Genomic DNA, 22,992 nt, shown 5'->3' on the forward strand with positions numbered 1-22,992 from the left:
GCCCATTTTTTAAAGGTACCTGTGATCAACAGATGCATATCTGTATTCCCAGTCATGTCAATTCCATAGATTAGGGCCTAATAAATGTATTTCAATTGACTGATTTCCTCATATGAACTGTAACTCAGTAAAAATCAATAAAATTGTTGCATGTTTATTTCTGTTCAGTGTAAGTTTAGGAGTAAACATTTGCTTAACATGTCACATAATAAGTTGCATGGTCTCACTGTGTGCAATAAGTGTTTACATAATTCTTTAATGACTAACCCATCACTGTACCCCACACATACAGATAATTGTAACGGTCCTTCAGTCGAGCAGTCAATTTCAACCACAAAAGAACAATAATGTTTTCCAATGCCTCGCAAAGTCGGCTACATATTGGTAGATCAGTAAAAAAAAAAAAAAATGTTTTAAAGCAGACATTGAATATCCATCTGAGCATCCACCAGACAAGTGTGGCATATCAAGAGGCTGATTAAACAGCATGATCAGTACACAGGTACACCTTGTGCTGGGGACAATTACAGGCCACTCTAAAATGTGCAGTTGTCACAACACAATGCCAAAGGTGTTTTGAGGGAGCCTGCAATTGGCATGCAGGAATGTCTACCAGAGCTGATGCCAGAGAATGGAATGTTAATTTCTCTGCTATAAGCCGCTTCCAACGTCATTTTAGAGAATTTGGCAGTACGTCCAACCGGCCTCACAACCACAGACCAGACCACATGTAACCACTCCAGCTCAGGACCTCCACATCCGGCTTCTTCACCTGCGGGATCGTCTGAGACCAGCCACCCGGACAGCTGATAAAACTGTGGGTTTGCTATAGAATTTCTGCACAAACTGTCAGAAACTGTCTCAAAGAAGCTCATCTGCATGCTCGTCGTCTTCCCATGACTGCAGTTTGGTGGTGTAATTGACTTCAGTCGGCAAATGCTCACCTTCAATGGCCACTGGCATGCTGGAGAAGTGTGCCCATCATGGAAGAATCCGTTTCAACTGTACCGGGCAGACGTCAGACAGCATGTATGGCGTCTTGTGGGCAAGCGGTTTGCTGATATCAACGTTGTGAACAGAGCGGACCATGACAGCGGTGGGGTTATGGTATGGGCAGGCATAAGCTATGGACAATGAACACAATTGTATTTTATCAATGGAAATGTTAATGCACAGAGATACTGTGATTAGATCCTGAGGCCCATTTTCATTCCATTCATCCGATGTGATGCATCTGTTGCTCAAACTAGACTCTCTAATGTACTCGTCCTCTTGCTCAGTTGTGCACCGGGGCCCCCCCACTCTTTCTATTTTGGTTAGGGCCAGTTTGCGCTGTTCTGTGAAGGGAGTAGTCTTGACTTTTGGCATGGGGAAGAGTTTAATATTAGTAGGTCTGAGGCAAGATAATCAGATGTTTCTAACTTATTGAGGGGAGAAATGATTTAGGATGTAAGTGGCTGGGTACTGGCCTAAATGCATGCATAAACTACAGCATGCTACAGACTGGGCCTTGGTTGCTTCCTGCCGGTGTCCCGGTCTCTCACCCACTATGTCCTTATGCAACAGAGCGCCGCATCAGACATGCTCGTGACAGGCAGGCCCCAGGTTGGCTCCTTCACAGCTAGGCTTGGGCGGTATCCAGATTGTCATACCTTCATACCGACCTTGTGCCATACTGGGTTAATCGGTAATACCGGCACTCAACACAAGTGGCGCTGTTTTCAAACCCCACTAACCCTTTGTAATCCCAACATTAGCAACGCTACAAGTGTGCGAGCGTGTGCACACGTATGTGCGTTGACGTGGTGTGTTTGTTTATTATGTGTGTGAGTGAGTGTGTTTATTTATGACTTTGTTGTTTGCATTTCTCAAAGTGACCCTTCCAGTTCCCAGAATGAGGCCAGCCCTGCAGCAGAGAAGAAGTAGCAGCACTTGGAGAGGACAGGGTGTGGTGGCCTGGTTAGGAGGCCCAGATAGAGCACTCTGAAGGGAGAGGGTTTCACCCTCCCCTCTGGAGCAGTACTGCGGTCCTCACACACACACACCCTTCACAGAGAAACTAGAGCAGCTTTCTAAGCCTTGATCACATAAATAGCGACTAAGTTGATGTAGAAGTAGAAATAAGGTCTACTTCTGTTTTACAGTGGGCAAATATAGGAAGAGATTAAATCAAATGGAGTAATGATCTTTAAAAACTAACCAGCTGCAGTATGTCTTCATCTCTTGGCATCACACAGAGTTCAAGAAAGGCATCACTGTAAAATAATAGATAAAGTCAAACATTGTAAACTTCAACAGACCAGCAGGAAATCAGTCACTGACAACAATGGGAAATATTCATATTTGAGTGCTCACCTGTTTTGGATCAAGGCTATGACCTGAGAGTACGTTTTCCCAATGATACTTGCTTCATTTACCTTTACTATCCGGTCTCCTGTTGACAATAAGAAAGAGTTTGAAGATGTGATATGTAACTTTTTGGGCGATGCGACCAAATTCACATAGAAAAGTGAGTTATAGATCTGTCACTCATTGTAAGCAAGTCTAAGAAGCGGTAGATCTGTTCTGTGCTCTAGTTCTATGCTTCCCATTCTGAAGTTTAGTTTTTGCATCTTTTACTTTTGGGTTTGTCTTTTGGGTTTTCAAACAGCTGAAAACACAATATTTTTGGTTTAATGAAAATATACTATTTCACAATGGTTTAGATGGTACAATGATTCTCTACACATTCCATTGCTTGTTTTGTCATAAACTTAAATTAGGTGAACTATTTGAATTTTAGCAATCAGGAAATGGCGGAGCGATTTCTGCATATTGCACCATTAATGTTAGACTGGTGGCTAATACGTGAAATGGTGTTAATGGCAGGTATATGTGTGTGTGTGTGTGTGTGTGTGTGTGTGTGTGTGTGTGTGTGTGTGTGTGTGTGTGTGTGTGTGTGTGTGTGTGTGTGTCTCCGTTTTAAACCCCATTGGAGGAGAAGGTCAGAGGGGAGGGACCTCTGGCTTTCTTATCCAATGGTTTTTGAGAAGGAGACAAAGAGAGAGGACGGGAGGAGTACGTAATTGAGATCTTCCCTATGTGTCTTTGAAGAGATGAACCTGTGCTGGTAGGTAGAGGAAAGTAGCTAGGCCCTCAGTAAGAGGCAGCTTCCCTGCTAGGCTGACAGTCAGAATAGCAGAGGAAACAGCTTTGATCAGTCACCTGATATGTGTTTACAGTAACTGAGTGCCTGAGGCAGCTGAGCTCTGTGCCTCTACTAACCCTCCACAAAGAGGAAACACAGAAAACTACACCCAGTATATATTCAGTATACATTCAGGTGAAAACAAAACATTATGTACAGCCCTATATACACAGAGTATAAAACATACGGAACACCTTCCTAATATTGAGTTGCACCCGTTTTGCCCTCAGAACAGTCTCAATTCTTCAGGGCATGGACCACAAGGTGTCGAAAGCGTTCCAGAAGTATGCTGACCCATGTTGACTCCAATGCATCCTACAGTTGTGTCAAGTTGGCTGGATGTCCTTTGGGTGGTGGACCATTCGTGATACGCACGGGAAACTGTTGAACGTTAAAAACCCAGCAGCATTGCAGTTCTTGACATTCAAACCAGTGCGCCTGGCACCTACTACCATACCCCATTCAAAGGCACTTACATCTTTTGTCTTTCCCATTCACACTCTGAATGGCCCCACATACACAATCCATGTCTCAATTGTCTCAAGACTTAAACATAATCCTTTAACCCGTCTCCTCCCCTTCATCTACACTGATTGAAGTGGATTTAACAGGTGACATCAGTAGGGGAATCACAGCTTTCACCTGGATTCACCTGGTCAGTCTGTGTCATGGAAAGAGCAGGTGTTCTTTATGTTTTCTACACTCAATGTATATATATGCCATTTAGCTGAGGCTTTTATCCAACAGTATAATGTCCAATGTGTCATTAGTTCTATTATCATAACGAATACAGTAAGGTTTAGGATAAGGTGCAGCATGGTCATAACTCCAATATGATATAATACTTTGTATGATGCCGCGTGTCCATACATACACACACACACACAGGCAGGTAGAGCTCCCGTCTGTTACTTTTGGAGATGTGGTCAGTTACCTGTGCAGAGTCCAGCGCCGTCGGCAGGACCACCCACCTTCACTTGCTTCACAAAGATGGTGTCCATTGGCTCCAGCCTGTGCCGTTGTCTCCCTGACAACAAATACAAAGTGTCATCATCAACGCCTTCTTCTGGAGGTCACCTGGTAGTCACATACCGTCTCTGCTCATAACAGTCAATCAATTCATGCTACATACAGTATTTGCCCACTCAAAATAATTTTCATATTTTCTTCATTAGTCCACTGTCGACGGTCCCAAAATGTTAGTTGATAGTTTGAGTAGATTTTATATTTTAGTACTATAGGATATCATAAAGCAGGGTTCTTTGACTCTGTTCCTAGAGAGCAGCTTAGTTAGTTTCCCTTTAGAATGGCACATTGCTGACCTCAGATTACCTTAGCAGACCTACAATACCCTATACTAAGAGCAGAGAACACAGGCAAGACTGCTCCACCTACAACTCTCAGTTCAACACGACCCAGACTGGGACGCACTCTGAATGTGAAGCAGCCAGGACAACAGGACAATGGCTACCAGACACAACCATAAATTGTTTCGAAGACATTTCCTGATGAGCGCGCCAGAGAGAAAGAGCACTCGAGAGAGAGAGAGAAAGAGCACGAGAGAGAGAGAGAGAGAGAGAGAGAGCACGAGAGAGAGAGAGAGAGAGAGAGAGCACGAGAGAGAGAGAGAGAGAGAGAGAGAGAGAGAGAGAGAGAGAGAGAGAGAGAGAGAGAGAGAGAGAGAGAGAGAGAGAGAGAGCGCTCGAGAGAGAGAGAGAGAGAGAGAGAGAGAGAAAGAGCGCTCGAGAGAGAGAGAGAGAGAGAAAGAAAGAAAGAAAGAAAAAGAGAGAGAGAGAGAGCTAGAGAGAGATGGATGATTAAGAGCACAACAGAAAGCGTGAGAGAAAGCTAGAGAGGGAGAAAGAGATGAGAGCGAGAGCGAGCACAAGCAACAGGGAGAGAAAGACCGAGAGAAAGAATAAGTGATTTAGAGAGCAATAGAGAACAAGAGACTGTCACAAGATTCAGTGGCATGTGAATTAAAGCAATGACAGCAGAGAGAAGAACAGTGTGGTTTCTCTGTGTCACATTGGCTGTCCACAATACAACAGGTCTGAATGAGAATTCAAAGTAGGAAAAAGACTCCTAATACGGTAGCAGAGCTCGTGGAGATTTGGGAAAGGGAAATGAATAGTCTGAGTTTAGTAGCAGAACCTGTTTGCTCATGCTGCTCCTGTCTCCTAGCAGCTGCATGGCTGCAGAGGAGAGGAAAGCAAATGAGAGGAGAGGGGATGGGAGGGACAGAGTGAGCTCAGCTGCACAACTCCCACTACTTCCCTATAAAACAGAAGAACAGCTCCAGGCTCACTAGACGCAAAGCTCTGTCCAACTCATAATTGATGAGAGTCCAAATGAATAGGAATGTGGTGAGTATCTATATGGAAGTCTTAATAGTAATCATGATGTAACACTGGTAAGCACCGAATGTGGCAGCAAGATCATACTGGTTTTTCAATAAAGAAAAAGAGCAGAGCCGTGTGAGTGAGTGAGTGAGAGTGAGTGAGTGAGTGAGTGAGTGAGTGAGTGAGTGAGTGAGTGAGTGAGTGAGTGAGTGAGTGAGTGAGTGAGTGAGTGAGTGAGTGAGTGAGAGAGAGAGTGAGAGAGTGAGAGAGTGAGAGAACACCAAGTGATTGAGTGAGAAATATGGGAGTGTGGGTGTTTGATAGACCTCGAGTGCCCACTCTGTGCTTGCTCTTTCTCCCTCCGTTGGTGTGAGAGATTGAGAGGGACACTCAGGCATCGAGAGACGACAGATCTGTTAACAGGTGGCTGCTAAAGTTGCTCACCTTAGAACTGAGCCACTGAACCTTTCTTAGAAGAGCTATGCAAGACAAGGCTAGCATATCACCTGGCCAGTATGTTCAAACAAACCTACAAGTACACCGTGTCATGTAAAGCTACAACAACATCTTTGGTAGGGAAGGAAAAAGGGCATACCTAGTCAGTTGCACAACAATGCATTCAACCAAAATGGTTATTCAACATTTAAACCAACCTCTCTGAAACCGAGAGGTGCGGGTGGCTCCCTCTTGTGGAGAGTGGTAGAACCACAGCATAACGTCACAACACTACTACTGCTGCTTCATAATCAATAATCCAGTGATTTGATAACTAGTACCGACTCAATGACTGTTGCTGCAACCATTCTTGTTATTCCTCAAAAACAGGATGAGCGAAGCCAGTCCCAGACAGCGTAAATCATTTGGAGTGAGGAGCCAGTTGAAATCTTGACCGTAGGCCTTTCCTTTTCATTTCCTCTACATACTGACGTTGTTCCCATTAGGGAATCATGGAACAGTAAGCCAAATAAAATAGAATGGCCAGCAGGGGGCGCCCCTGAGACATGTGTGATCCCCGGGTAAATCAGGTGTGGGAGACTCACTGGGCTTCCAATGATTTAACACTGGGCCAGGTTCACAATGGTAGGAATTATCATGAAGCCTTTGGCCGTGTTCGAGAGCATCAAAACCGTGAAGTATCGTGGGTAAACTGTGATTGAATGATCTACAAATAATATTAGGTGGTTATTTATGATGCATGCAAGGTGATTTGTAGATAAGTCTGCAAGGCTGCAATGGCGAACGCACCTTTAGTTTACCACATGAGGTGGCTGAAACAAAGGGAATCGCTCTCATTCACAATGGCTGTCCTGGGATAACCCAGAGTCAGCAAACTAGTCTACACACACACACTTGGGAATATAATATGACACCTATACTGAACATTATACAGTAATATGACAAGAGAGATTGAAGAGAACCAACATGACCCAGGGGTCACATAAGAAATATCTTGCTGCGTTTTAAAAATGCAGATCTAAATTGCTTCTCGTTGTAATTTCAGCTCGGCATCAGACACATTTTGTGCTTCAGTTGCACTTCTCCACTTGGACACGAATTCACAAAGTGCCATTCTATCAACAGACAGCACTCTAACTGATGTGAAGCTACTTTTTACTCTGGTACTTTTCTCTAGTAAAATGCAAGATTAACTACAAGTAATATATTAGGAAATGTAGATGGCCCAAAAAATTCTATGATAAACAGAAATATGATGGCCATCAATCATTTTGGGGAAAAACACCTTCATTGTAGGCTCATTTACTTGTGTGGCTGCTAGGCAAATAGTGTTGCACTTCTGCTGTCATCTGATGGAAATTAAGCAATTTTCTGCCAAATGTGATGCTCCAATGCATTTTATGTGAACGAAAACTACACTACATGCCCAAAAGTATGTGGACATCTGCACATCGAACATCTCATTCCAAAATGAATATGGTTGGTCCCCCGTTGCTGCTATAACAGCTTCTCCACTCTTCTGGGAAGGCTTTCCACTAGATGTTGGAACATTGCTGCTATAACAGCTTTTCCACTCTTCTGGGAAGGCTTTCCACTAGATGTTGGAACATTGCTGCTATAACAGCTTCCCCACTCTTCTGGGAAGGCTTTCCACTAGATGTTGGAACATTGCTGCTATAACAGCTTCCCCACTCTTCTGGGAAGGCTTTCCACTAGATGTTGGAACATTGCTGCGGGGACTTGCTTCCATTCACAAGCGCATTAGTGAGGTTGGGCACTGATGTTGGGCGATTAGGACTGGCTCAGAGTCGGCATTCCAATTCATCCCAAAGGTGTTGGATGGGGTTGAGGTCAGGGCAGGCGGGTGAAGTTCTTCCACGTCGATCTCGACAAACAATTTCTGTACGGACCTCGCTTTGGGCACGGGGGTATTGTCATGCTGAATCAGTAAAGGGCCTTCCCCAAACTGTAGCCAAAGTTGGAAGCACAGAATCTTCTAGAATGTCATTGTATACTGTAGCATTAAGATTTCCCTTCACTGGAACTAAGGGGCCTAGCCCAAACCGCTATGCATTCAGGCAGGTAGCATTCTCCTGGCATCCGCCAAACCCAGAATCGTCCGTCGGGAATGCCAGATGGTGAAGCATGATTAATCACTCCAGTGAACGCGTTTTCACTGCTCCAGAGTCCAATGGCGGCAAGCTTTACACCACTCCAGCCGATGCTATGCATTGAGCGTGGTGATCTTAGGCGTGTGTGTGGCTCGGACATGGAAACCCATTACATGAAGCTCCCGACGAACAGTTCTTGTACTGACGTTGCTTCAAGAGGCAGTTTGGAACTCGTAGTGAGTGTTGCACCCAAGGACAGACAATTTTTACAAGCTTCAGCACTCGGAGGTCCCAGTCTGTGAGCTTGTTTGGCCTACCACTATTTCGCAGCTGAGCCGTTGTTGCGCCTAGACATTTCCACTTCACAATAACAGCACTACAGTTGACCGGGGCAGCTCTAGCAGGGCAGAAATTTGACAAACTCACTTGATGGGAAGGTGGCATTCTATGACGGTGTCACGTTGAAAGTCACTGAGCTCGGCCTCCCGAGAGGCGCAACGGTCTAAGGAACTGCATCGCAGTGTTGCGGTGTCACTACAGCCTGGGGTTCGATCCCAGACTGTTTCACAACCGGCCGCGACCGGGAGTCCCATAGGGCGGTGCACAATTGGCCCAGCGTCGTCCGGGTTAGGGAGGGTTTTGGCCGGGGGGGCTTTCCTTGGCTCATCGCACTCTAGCGACTCCTTGTGGCGGGCCAGGCGCCTACAAAGGTGACTTCGGTCGTCAGTTGAACGGTGTTTCCTCCAACACATTGGTGCAGCTGGCTTCCAGGTTAAGCGAGCGGGTGTTAAGAAGCAGCAGGGCTTGGCAGGTCATGTTTCGGTGGACGCATGACTCGTCCTTCGCCTCTCCCGAGCCCGATGGGGAGTTGCAGCAATGAGACAAGTTCGTAAATGGATCACAATTGGATATCACGAAGGGATAAAATAAAATAAATAAAAATATCACTGCGCTATTCAGTAAGGCCATTCTACTGCCAATGTTTGTCTATGGAAATTGCATGGCTGTATGCTCAATTTTATACACCTGCCAGCAACAGGTGTGGCTGAAATAGCCAAATCCACAAATTTGAAGGGATGTCCACATACTTTTGTATATAGAGTGTATAGTTGCATCCCCCTGATAACTCAATTGAGGCAAAAAAAAAAAAAACTTTACTTTTAATATAAACTCAGCAAAAAAAGAAACGTCCCTTTTTCTGAACCTTGTCTTTCAAAGATAATTCGTAAAAATCCAAATAAAGTCACAGAGCTTCATTGTAAAGGCTTTTGTTTCCCATGCTTCAATGAACCATCAACAATTAATGAACATGCACCTGTGGAACGGTCGTTAAGACACACATGCAGCGCGCCAAATTCAAATATATTACTATAAAAATCAATATTTCATGAAATCACACATGAAAGACACCAAATTAAAGCTACACAATCCAGCCAACATGTCTGATTTCAAAAAGGATTTACGGTGAAAGTACACCAAACGATTATGTTAGGTCAGTATATAGCCACAGAAAAACAGCCATTTTCCCAGCCAAAGATAGGAGTCACAAAAAGCAGAAATGGAGATAAAATGAATCACTAACCTTTGATGATCTTCATCAGATGACACTCATAGGACATCATGTTACACAATACATGTATGTTTTGTTCGATAATGTGCATATTTATATCCAAAAATCAGAAATGCCTCCAAAATATCTGGAGAAATTGCAGAGAGCCACATCTAATAACAGAAATACTCATCATACACTTTGATGAAAGATACATGTTTTACATAGAATTAAAGATACACTTGTTCTTAATGCAACCGCGGTGTCAGATTTTTTTTTTAAATTACGGAAAAAGCACACCATGCAATAATCTGAGAAGGCGCTCAGATATAAAAAACATTTCTCCGCCAGGTTGGAGTCAACAGAAATTACATCATAAATATTCCCTTACCTTTGATGATCTTCATCAGAATGCACTCCCATGAATCCTAGTTCCACAATAAATTGTTGTTTTGTTGATAATGTCCATTATTTATGTCCAAATAGCTACTTTTGCTAGCACGTTTAGTACACATGTCCAAACGCTCGCGCAGATCCAGGCGAACGTCGGACGAAAACTTCAAAAGGTTATATTACAGGTCGAATAAACTGGTCAAACTAAGTAGAGAATCAATCTTCAGGATGTTGTTATCATAAATATTCAATAACGTTCCAACTGGAGAATTCCTTTGTGTCTACAGAAGTAATGGAACTCAAGACGATATCATTTGGAATGCGTGTGACCAGGAACTGGCATTCTGCCAGACCAGTGACTGAAACAGCTCCCATCCGGCCCCACATCACAGTAGACGCTTCATTCAACGTTCTACAGAATGTTGACATCTAGTGGAAGGCGTAGGAAGTGCAAACAGATCCATATCTTACTGGGATTTGAATAGGCGATGAGTTGAAAATCGACCAGCCTCAGAATTCTCACTTCCTGTTTGGATTCTTTCTCAGGTTTTTCCCTGCCATATGAGTTGTTATACTCACAGACATCATTCAAACAGTTTTAGAAACTTCAGAGTGTTTTATATCCAATAGTAATAATAATAATATGCATATATTAGCATCTGGGACAGAGTAGGAGGCAGTTCACTCTGGGCACACTATTCATCCAAAGTGAAAATGCTGCCCCCTATCCTAGAGAAGTTTTAAGGTCACAGTTATGAAAACTTAGGACACTAAAGAAGCCTTTCTACTGACTCTGGAAAAACACCAAAAGAAAGATGCCCAGGGTCCCTGCTCATCTGCGTGAACGTGCCTTAGGCATGCTGCAAGGAGGCATGAGGACTGCAGATGTGGCCAGGGCAATAAACTGCAATGTCCGTACTGTGAGACGACTAAGACAGCGCTACAGGGAGACAGGATGGACAGCTGATCGTCCTCACAGTGGCAGACCACGTGTAACAACACCTGCACAAGATCGGTACATCCGAACATCACACCCACAGGTACAGGATGACAACAACAACTGCCCGAGTTACACCAGGAACGCACAATCATGCCATCGGTGCTCAGACTGTCCGCAATAGGCTGAGAGAGGCTGGACTGAGGGCTTGTAGGCCTGTTGTAAGGCAGGTCCTCACCAGACATCACCGGCAACAACGTCGCCTATGGGCACAAACCCACCATCGCTGGACCAGACAGGAGTGGTAAAAAGTGATCTTCACTGACGAGTCGCGGTTTTGTCTCACCAGGGGTGATGGTCGGATTCGCGTTTAAGGAAGGAATGAGCATTACACTGAGGCGTGTACTCTGGAGCGGGATCGATTTGGATGACATCAGCAACAACAACTTGAAACAAGCACACTGATGAACGCAAACCGAAAGTATTGATTTAGATCTGTCTCTCGGAGCGCCATGTTTTTAACATACCCTAGTTTATAGCTTTCCTGTAGTGGTAGCACAGCCAAGCCAAGGCAGTTTGAGCTGGTGGGAGGCAGCATCTCAGGTTGTGTTTTCACAACTCAGGGTCACAGCACAGCCAGCCAATTAGGTCCCTATGTCTGTACTCTGTCACTCTTTCCAGTGTCCAGCATTATGAAATGTATGGCCTGGATTACTTCACATTTTCCCCTGACCTGACTGAGGGCCAGACAGAGTGAGACCAAGTCATGGAAGCTATTACGGTCTCGCTCTCTGGACAATCTCACTGACTGTCAAAGATATCATTGACTTTTTTCCTTCACAGTATGTTCAAAACATTACATCTTCCTATTTCATTGAATCCTTCAGAGGATAATTTAGACATTCACCCTCTTTCTTTGGTGAATGTCTTCTCAAAAAAAAAAAAAAAAATCTAGCATATTTCCACAGATAAAAAAAAAAAAAGACCTTAGTTTATACGCACACAGATAGAATTTGCTTTTAGATTTCCGGATTGTACATACACGGTTTCTTTCCTGGACATAGGCCTATAGCCTACGCTATTGCTCAAGTTAAGTCAAAATAAATCTCTGATATTTAGCTCTAGTTGGACAGGTTCCAGCAACAGCAAACCCCCCTATGCTCAATAAAAGCCCACTCAGACTAAACACAGTTTAATCACACAAACATCCCACAGGGAGATCCCAAACACACTCCTACTACCATAGCGGTGTTAGGAGGCGGCGAGACACAATGGAACAGCAGACCATAGGCCAAACTGTTTGCTCAGAAGGTGGGCATGATTAGTTTTATCCAATGGGAGTAGTGTGCTACAAAAACAAAAACCTTCACGCTGACATTGTTGTGAATTGAAAGGGGTCAATGGTTACAATCTTTCTTCAACAGGACTAGGGCTGTTACGGTGACCGTATTACAGCCACACCGGCAGTAACGAGTCATGGTGGCAGTCAAATTCCACATGACTGTTTAGTCACGGTAATTATGCCTCTCCAAGCTTTGATGCTGCTCATTAATAGCCTACAGAACTTGCCAACTGCCTGGTACTCAGCATTCTATTGTCCCTCTAATCACTCTGACATCAATGTAAATGTAATCAAAAATCTAATCAAACACTTCATGAGAGCCCATGAGCTCATGTTGAGCAACATTTCTATAGGCTATGCAATTGCATGAGAAAACAGTGGTGGTCTTTATTAAAAAGAGGATCCCATCAGCTTTCTATAGGCTAGGCCTACTATATTTATTTCCTAATGTTAAGGACATTGCTTCTCTTTACAGCAGGAGTATAGCCTACCTGGCTGGCATGAAAATTAACCACAGGAATAGCATCCTCCATTCGCTATTTAAGTGCATAGATGACATGTATTTTTTTCCCTTGCCTGTTCCGATACAGGTGCATGATAATGGTCCATTCTAAATCAAAACAAATTTAACACTTTTGGTATATGTAAAGACCAGAATAAATCAAGAATAGTCCTATGAGTGACAATATTAGCCAATCACTTGTGAATGATGCACAGCACAAGGCAAGAAACAGCGCATGCCTTTTTCCCCCCTGACTTTTTCAAATCATAGACTCACACCTCATGTAGCCTAGCCCATAGGCATACATGTTGGATGAGGTTTGTATCACAACTAAAGTGGCAAATAACTTCTTAAAATTTAGCACATTAATCTACTTTAGAACGGGTGTAGAGCCTAACTAGAATGCATACGCAGCGTGTGAGTTTCAAGTTTGGGGAAGATCATTTTCACCATAAAAATGCACCTTTATAATAAAAGCATTTGCGCTTCTAGCCTACTGCCGTGTGCGCATTGCTGCGCTTATAATGTGGAGAAATAGCCTAATAGTTTATCAACTTTTTAAGCTAAAGGTTCTGATCTGTTGCGTCAGCCTCATTACTTAACTTGTTTGGGCTGCAGGGGCAGTATTGAGTAACCAGATAAAAGGTGCCCATTTCAAACGGCCTCGTACTCAATTCTTGCTCGTACAATATGCATATTATTATTACTATTGGATAGAAAACACTCTCTAGTTTCTAAAACCGTTTGAATTATATCTGTGAGTAAAACAGAACTCATTTGGCACAAACTTCCTGACCAGGAAGTGGAAAGTCTGAAATCGAGGCTCTGTTCTACTTCCTGCCTATAAATGGGCATGGTACGTATGAGTATACATGCACTTCATAGACCTTCCCCTGGATGTCAAGAGGCGGTGAGAGAAGAAATTTAGTGTTTATCTTGGTCTGAAGTGGAATACAAGCTCTTTGTATGACGTGTCCCCCATTTCCGGTTTTCTGGAGAGCGCGAGGTGGTACCTGGATTTGCCTTCTGTTTAGCTGCCGTTATAGGCGACTACTATCTCCGGCTTTGATTTTATTTGATACATGTGACCATATCATCGTAAAGTATGTTTTTTCAATATAGTTTAATCAGATTATTGAAATTTTTTCGGGAGTTTTGCCGTGTTCCGTTCTCTGACTTTGTTGACGATGGAGAGATTCGTGCCACTTGGCTAGTGTGCTTGCTAATTCAAGAGGGAAAATGGACGTTCTAAATCCAAACAACGATTGTTCTGGACAAAGGACCCCTTGTCCAACATTCTGATGGAAGATCAGCAAAAGTAAGAAACATTTTATGATGCTATTTCATATATCTGTCGTAGATGTGAACTAGTCGTCGGCGCCCAAGTTTTGGGTACTCTAGCTATACCGAAGCTGGATGTCGTAATGAAGTTATTTTTTAGAATTCTAACACGGCGATTTCATTAAGAACTAATGGATCTATCATTTCCTATACAACATGTATTTTTTAGTTATGTTTATGAATAGCTATTTGGTCAGAATGTGTGTGTCAGAAAAAGTGTCAGAAAAATATCCGGACGTTGTGGGAAATAGTAGCTACGTTAGCACATTGTATAACCACTGATTTCAGCTCTAAATATGCACATTTTCGAACAAAACATAAGTGTATGTATAACCTGATGTTATAGGACTGTCATCTGATGAAGAATATCAAGGTTAGTCAAAAATTATATATCTTTTACTGGTTTGTCACGATCGCTAACTTTTACTGCTGGGAAATGGCTTGTATTTTTGGCTATTGTGGTAAGCTAATATAACGCTATATTGTGTTTTCGCTGTAAAACACTTAATAAATCGGAAATATTGGCTGGAATCACAAGATGCCTGTCTTTCATTTGCTGTACACTATGTATTTTTCAGAAATGTTTTATGATGAGTATTTAGGTATTTGACGTTGGTGTCTGTAATTATTATGGCTGCTTTCGGTGCAATTTCTGATTGTAGCTGCAATGTAAACTATGATTTATACCTGAAATATGCACATTTTTCGAACAAAACATAGATTTATTGTATAACATGTTATAAGACTGTCATCTGATGAAGTTGTTTGTTGGTTAGTTTGGTTGGTTCTTGGTTAGTTAGGTTGGCTTTGTGCATGCTACCTGTGCTGTGAAAAATGTCTGTCCTTTTTTGTATTTGGTGGTGAGCTAACATAAATATACGTGCTGTTTTCGCTGTAAAACATTTTAAAAATCGGACATGTTGGCTGGATTCACAAGATGTGTACCTTTCATTTGCTGTATTGGACTTGTTAATGTGTGAAAGTTAAATATTTAAAAAAAAATATCTTTTGAATTTCGCGCCCTGCACTTGAAGTGGCTGTTGTCATAAGTGTACCGACGCCGGGCTGCAGCCATAAGAAGTTAAAGGTTATTGGATGCTAGGGGTTGTATTCATTTGGGATCTATCGCATCCCACAACTGTCCCAGAGTATGGGTGAAATATTTCTTTCTTGCAAAGAATAGGTCAACTTTTGTACTATGGGGGATAGTAGATTGACATAGGCTAGTGTTGTTGCTGTTTGTTAGGCCTACTCATCTTGTTGGCTGACGAAAAGTAAATGTGGAAAGTTCTTCCAATATCTTCAATATGTGCCTCGGAATTGGATAAGGACGCAGTTGTGTCCCCGATGGGTCTGTCTTCACTTGTAGCCTGTGAGAAAGACCTGATCATGTGACGGAGAGCCATGTGAGTGAGCGGTGCTTCGGAGCGCGCAGCCGGGAGAAGGGAATTATAATTATTATATTCGGCCCAAGGGCACAACGGCCATTTGCCACAATTATTTTTAGGAGGCATTACGGCCACACAAAGGGGATGCCACCGGACAATTCGAGACACTATCAAGTGCTTGTCAAATTGTGAATGGGAGCGTGATGGTGTGTATAGCCTGCGCAAAAAAACTAAGCTGAGCCTTTCATTAGACTTTTTTCAAGTCATCATTAGTCGCATTATGCAGCCTTAGAATGTATTAAAAAAATTAAACATATAGATCAACGTTTGTATCACAACTAAAGTTACATAATTAAGCAGAAAGGAGTACCTGTTTCTTTGTTAAACGCCAACACAGAATAACCGCATGTGCGCACTCCCTCAAATCATGGAGAAATTATACTTTCTATTTTATTCAGCTATGTTCAATTGTTTTCTTCATACTATGAAATAATATGAAATAATTCCACAGAATTCTAAGCAAAGCTTGTCTGCTAAATTAACTCATGTAGCCCACAGCCATATGGCATAGCCAGATCAGGGCCTAGCATAAGGACAACTCAAGAGTATGCTATTCTGTTCTTCTAAAATAGACTACATTTTCTTCATATTATGTTTCCTTAGACCTGTAAAATAAATCCTGGATTTATAAGACTTTTTAAAATGTAGATGTTCCAAAGGTCAGCATCAATGGCATGAAGGCTATGCGTGGAAACAGGAGATGCCAAATTATGTATTTATGTTAATTAACGGTCATTTACTGTTAAACCGGCAGTTATTTGCTTGACAATCACCGGCTGACAAAATGTCATGACCGCCACAGCTCTAAACAGGACTAGTGTCCTAAAACAACAAAACACCCATGCACAAGTGCACACATACACCTACAAACACACAAGCGAAAAATGTGAAAAACTAAAAACAAGGGCTTTGGGCAATGTTTTGTAGTGATGTGAAAGGGTTGACACTGACAACAAAGTGCAGTTAGAAGAATAAAGTTCTAGGGAAAGTTGAGCACAGTAACTGGTGGTGCTGCTGACCAAACTGTTTCAGGCAGGCCTCTACAAAGGTCACCCTAACACGACAGCTACATTGTACCATGTGCATAACAAGGAAGTAAAAGAGCTAAATCAACATATGGAAAAATCATACTAAGTGGGAGGCAGAGTGACTGACTATGCAGTAGTGAAGGACAGACAGGGAGAGGAAGGAACTGTCAGCTTACCTCTGCGTCCATGCTCTTCCTCCTAAAAAAAAATGAATATCAACATGAGTTTTGATGCCCTTACAGATGCAGTCTGTAATGTCTGATATCCCAACAGTTATGATATATCCTTTGGTACGGATGAAATCTGCCATTTTGTTATTTGCGACCAGCAATGATGAAGATGATATAGTTCAATGGGCTCAGGGAGTTGTTTAAAGGAATCAACTGGTTTTACTCAAATTGTGTTCGGGGCATTACTCTCATTTTGTTGCAACTCCTGCCGCAACGACGTCATACAAAGTGCTACAGTAAATGTCAATGAACTGAATGGAAAAGCTTTGGAATGTTCATGTGACTGTGGTGCTTACTGGGAAGGGGTAAGGGTGCACTGCAGACTCTGGTGGGTAGACAATGAAGTGGCGCAGGGTGAAGCCGAAGCCCTGAGAGGTGCGCCGCAGATGGATAGTCTTGGGACCCGGCCACGAAAAGGGCTCCTCCTCTCCCTGCAGGTTGAACAGGCCTGCAGGGGAATCACCCCACTCTGGCACGTCATTCTGGGGGGAGAAGGGGAGAGAAACGAGAGCGAGGAAGGGAGTGAGAGAAGGGGAGGGGAAGAAAGCAAGGAAAGGCAGGTGGGAGACGGAAGAGAGAGAGAGAGGCAATTATTATACCGTACACAACTGTATGACATATTGAAATAAGATCTACTGCAGGTGACTACTCAAATTCTACTGAGAAAGGCAAGAACTGTGAGAAAGTTGTACAAAGTTCAAAGAAACAAAAATCTATGCATGCTTGTGGTATGAATGCATTTATTAGTTTTGAAAACTAAATCACGAGTCTGGCAACGACTGAGTGTATTCTGTAGCCTGCTGCCTAATGGTTCATAAGCAACAGTAATAATAAAGTTAAATCCACATTGTGTGTCTAGACTAGGTGATCAGAAACATGGGATCTAGATGAAATTCACAAAAGTCTCCAGTAGTGCAACCAAAAAAAAAAGAAACAAGAGATTAAGAAATAACAGAACGACCAATATCAGAGTCCGGGATATAAATAAGTGGTGTCTATAGACAGTATGGACAATATACAAGTAGAAAAAATGTACAGCACAAGTTTATACAATATGTAAACATTATTAATGTAACTAGCATTCAATGACTATGTACCATGGCATAAAATGTTATTTTTGGTCCACCAAACACTGTGGCAGGTAGATTTAAAACCAACCAGACACTCAGATTTTTTATAAACCAGAATATTAATCTATTTCCCTAAAATTACACAAAAATAACAAAACAAAAAAAGATAAGCATGCTTTGTAATGTTTCTAAAACAATAAATGTATTACTACAAGTAACGTGGTATATTGTTTATTTCCTTTTTGTGACCAACGCTAGCCACTGGCTTCCTGTTTAGGCTAGGGCTGATTTCAAGGTTTTACTGCTAACCAACAAAGCATTACATGGGCTTGCTCCTACGCATTTCTCTGATTTTGTTCAGCCATACGTACCTACACGTACGCTACGGTCTATTTCTAAGCAAACAGCTGGAGGCAGGGCTTTCTCCTATCCATGTGAGAGATGCAGACTCGGTCTCGACCTTTAAGTCATTATTGAAGACTCATCTCTTCAGTAGGTCCTATGATTGAGTGTAGTCTGGCCCAGGAGTGTGAAGGTGAACGGAAAAGCACTGGAGCGACAAACCGCCCTTGCTGTCTCTGCCTGGCCGGTTACCCTCTTCTCCACTGGGATTCTCTACCTCAAAACCTATTACAGGGGGCTGAGTCACAGGCTTACTGGTGCTCTTCCATGCCGTCCCTAGGAGGGGTGCGTCACTTGAGTGGGTTGAGTCACTGACGTGATCTCCCTGTCCGGGTTTGTGACCCCTCAGGTCATGGGGGAGATCTTCGTGGGCTATACTCAGCCTTGTCTCAGGGTAGTAAATTGGTGGTTTGAAAAAAAATCCCTCTAGTGGTGTGGAGGCTGTGCTTGGCAAAGTGGGTGGGGTTATATCCTACCTGGTTGGCCCTGTCCTGGGGTATCGATGGACGGGGTCACTGGTGACTCCCGACCCTTCCCGTCTCAGCCTCCAGTATTTATGCTGAAATAGTTTGTGATGGAGGGCTAGGGTCAGTCTGTTATATCTAGAGTATTTGTCCTGCGTGAATTTAAGTATGCTCCCTCTAATTCTCTCTCCATCCTCTCCCGGAGGACCTCAGCCCTGGAACCTTGCCTCAGGACTACCTGGCCTGATGACTCCTTGCTGTCCTCAGTCCACCTGTGTGTGCTGCTGCTGCTCCAGTTTCAACTGTTCTGCCTGCAGCTGTAGAACCCTGACCTGTTCACCGGATGTGCTACCTTGTCCCGGACCTGCTGTTTTCAACTCTCTCTTTCTACCGCACCTGCTGTCTCTAACTCTGAATGCTCAGCTACGAAAAGCCAACTGACATTTACTCCTGAGGTGCTGACCTGTTGCCACTGTGATTATTATTATCTGACCCTGCTGGTCATCTATGAACGTCTGAAGATCTTGGACATTTACTGTTATAATCTCAACCCGGCATCTCAACCTGGCCACCCCTCAGAGCCTGGTTCCTCTCTAGGTTTCTTCCTAGGTTCCTGCCTTTCCCGAGTGGCGCAGCAGTCTAAGGCACTGCATCTGTATCACATCGGGCCATGATTGGGAGTCCCATAGGGAGGTGCACAACTGGCCCAGCATCGTCCGGGTTTGGCCGTCATTGTAAATAAGAATTTGTTCTTAACCTTTCTAGGACACACGTTCTGCTAGCGGAACCCCCCCACAACATTCCGCTGAAAAGGCAGCGCGGGAAATTCAAAAATATTTTTTAGAAATATGTAACTTTCACACATTAACAAGTCCAATACAGCAAATGAAAAGATAAACATCTTGTTAACCTGCCCATCGTGTCAGATTTAAAAAATGATTTACAGCGAAAACACAACATATGATTACATTAGATCACCGCCAAGTCCAAAAAACACAGCCATTTTCCCAGCCAAAGATAGGAGTCACAAAAAGCAGAAATAGAGATAAAATTAATCACTAACCTTTGATGATCATCAGATGACACTCATAGGACATCATGTTACACAATACATGTATGTTTTGTTCGATAATGTGCATATTTATATCCACAAATCTCAGTTTACATTGGCGCCATGTTCAGAAATGCCTCCAAAATATCCGGAGAAATTGCAGAGAGCCACATCAAATAACAGAAATACTCATCATACACTTTGATGAAAGATACATGTTACATTACATTAGAATTAAAGATACACTTGTTCTTAATGCAACCGCTGTGTCAGATTTTTTTTAAATTACGGAAAAAGCACACCATGCAATAATCTGAGACGGCGCTCAGATATAAAAAACATTTCTCCGCCATGTTGGAGTCAACAGAAATACGAAATTACATCATAAATATTCCCTTACCTTTGATGATCTTCATCAGAATGCACTCCCAGGAATCCTAGTTCCACAATAAATTGTTGTTTTGTTCGATATTTATGTCCAAGTAGCTACTTTTGCTAGCACGTTTAGTATACATGTCCAAACGCTCGCGCAGGTCCAGGCGAACTCGGACGAAAACTTCAAAAAGTTATATTACAGGTCGAATAAACTGGTCAAACTAAGTAGAGAATCAATCTTCAGGATGTTGTTATCATATATATCCAATAACGTTCCAACCGGAGCATTCCTTTGTGTCTACAGAAGTAATGGAACGCAAGGCGATATCATTTGGAATGCGCGTGACCAAGAGCTGGCACTCTGCCAGACCACTTACTGAAACAGTTCCCATCCGGCCCCACATCACAGTAGAGGCTTCATTCGACGTTCTACAGACTGTTGACATCTAGTGGAAGGCGTAGGAAGTGCAAACATATCCATATCTTACTGGGATTTGAATAGGCGATGAGTTGAAAAATCGACCAGCCTCAGAATTTCCCCTTCCTGTTTGGAAGTTTGCCTGCCATATGAGTTATGTTATACTCACAGACATAATTCAAACAGTTTTAGAAACTTCAGAGTGTTTTCTATCCAATAGTAATAATATGCATATATTAGCATCTGGGACAGAGTAGGAGGCAGTTCACTCTGGGCACGCTATTCATCCAAAGTGAAAATGCTGCCCCCTATCCCTAAAAAGTTAACTGACTTAGTTAAAAAAATGTTAAATAAAAAATGTAATAAACATTTCAATAGAGTTTTTCCTAGCCACAGTGCTTCTACCTCTGCATTGCTTGCCGTTTGGGGTTTTAGGCTGGGTTTCTGTGTAGCAATTTGTGACATTGGCTGATGTAAAAAGGGCTTTATAAATATATTTGATTTGATGGCATATAGATGAATGCGCAATTTTTTTCCCCAGTGCCGCCTTTGTTATAAAAATAAAATTCTTAATTCGATTACTCTAATAAAAAAATATTGTGAGTACTCGCAGTCAAAAAAGGTCAAATACCCATCCACACTACAGCCCCCACAAGAGTCACGGGACTCGTCCGAAGTCAGTATCGCCAAACCGGAGGGGATGACTACCGTTTTGCAGGCTCCTAACCAACTGTGCTATTTTATATGTAACTGATTTTGAACATAAAGTTGCTGCTACCGTCTCTTATGACCGAAAATAGCTTCTGGACATCAGAAGAGCGATTCCTCACATCGAACTGGGCAAAGATTTTTTCTTAAAATGAGTTGACGCGAAGGATATACTGCTTCCCGGAGACCAGGCTCAAATCCCCATCATTCGCATGAAGAAAAAACAGAGAAACAGGGGGCGGCGGTCAGGGTGCCTTGTGAGGATTTGTAGGCGAGTGAGTAAATAGCCACTACCATCGGTTCTATTGACCAACATGCAATCACTGGAAAACAAACTGGATGATCAACAGTTGAGACTATCCTTCCAACATGACATACATTTTTTAAAATATCTTATGTTTCACCGAGTCGTGGGTGAACGACGACAAATAATTTAGAGCTGGCGGGGATTTCCGTGCGTCGGCAGGACAGAGCAGCTACATCTGATAAGACGAGGGGCGGGGGTGTGTCTATTTGTCCATAACTGCTGGTGCGTGATGTCTAATATTACAGAAGTCTCGAGGTATTGCTCACCTGAGGTAGAGTAACGCATGATAAGCTGTAGACCACACTATCTATATTATTCGTAGCCGTCTATTTACCACCACAAACCGATGCTGGCACTAAGACCGCACTCAACGAGCTGTATAAAGTCATAAGCAAACAAGAAAATGCTCATCCAGAAGCAGCACTCCTAGTGGCCGGGGACTTTAACTTCTTGCCACTAGGGGGGTGCCATTTCGACATAGCACAAATGCGTCTCCAAATTAAACTGCCTCGTACTCAATTCTTGCTCGTACAATATGCATATTATTATTACTATTGGATAGAAAACACTCTAGTTTCTAAAACCGTTTGAATTATGTCTGTAAGTGAAAGAGAACTGGACTTAGAGCACTTTTCCTATGTCTGTGTGAGAATGGCAAATTTTCTCATCTGCTCTGAGACCTGTCTTTAACTTTGCCTGTCTTCTATTGGTTGAGATGCACTGCATACGCCTTCCCCTGGTTGTTAGCGAATAGGGAGAGTTGAAATGGAGTTTCTACGCAGTTCAGAAAGTTGATAAATTGGTTGGAACCGAGGTGTCCTGCCTTTTGGAACTTCGCGCTGACGCAGAGAGGGTCTTGGCATGTCTTTTTAGAAGCTCTGGTTTTAATAACTAGATATATCCGGCTCTGTTTTTATTCGCTATAGGCTTTAAAGACATCATAATCTTGTTATTTTAAACCGATTTATATCAGTTTATGTCAGTATATTGCGATTTTCGGGCATTTCATTTTGTGACGTTGTATTTAGTTGGGCATCTCTCTCTCGAATGCCATGGTGTACTGCTAATTGCAACGTCGAAGGAAACATTCTCCAACCCAGCAACGATTCTTTTGGCCAACGGACACCTTTCCCAAGATTCTGATGGGAGTTCAGCTAATAGTAAGTACTATTTATGCTGATAATTCGTTGTTCTGTTGAAAAAGTAAAATGCATAAGACGACATTATTTTCCATGTAGCCTTGCGCTATCGCACCCTGTATTGCACCCAGTATTGCGCAGTAAGGTTAATTTTAAAAATGTAATTCAGCGATTGCATTAAGAACTAATTTG

General features: G+C 42.7%; 1 protein-coding gene across 2 annotated transcripts in view; it reads right to left on the reverse strand.

Moving 5' to 3' along the window:
• Nucleotides 1-22,992, reverse strand: part of LOC120020320 (rho GTPase-activating protein 21-like) — a 112,728-nt gene that overhangs the window by 58,433 nt on the left and 31,303 nt on the right. For both annotated transcript variants that reach the window (XM_038963895.1, XM_038963896.1), the window contains exons 3-7: nt 17,163-17,348; nt 16,813-16,834; nt 4,122-4,214; nt 2,356-2,434; nt 2,201-2,255 (exon numbers count right to left, since the gene is read on the reverse strand). In XM_038963895.1, the coding sequence (XP_038819823.1) occupies nt 2,201-2,255; nt 2,356-2,434; nt 4,122-4,214; nt 16,813-16,834; nt 17,163-17,348 (435 nt within the window). The remainder of the gene's footprint in view (nt 1-2,200; nt 2,256-2,355; nt 2,435-4,121; nt 4,215-16,812; nt 16,835-17,162; nt 17,349-22,992) is intronic.

The sequence above is a fragment of the Salvelinus namaycush genome, chromosome 25 (assembly GCF_016432855.1).
Source record: "Salvelinus namaycush isolate Seneca chromosome 25, SaNama_1.0, whole genome shotgun sequence".
In the NCBI taxonomy this organism is placed as follows: Eukaryota; Metazoa; Chordata; class Actinopteri; order Salmoniformes; family Salmonidae; genus Salvelinus; species Salvelinus namaycush.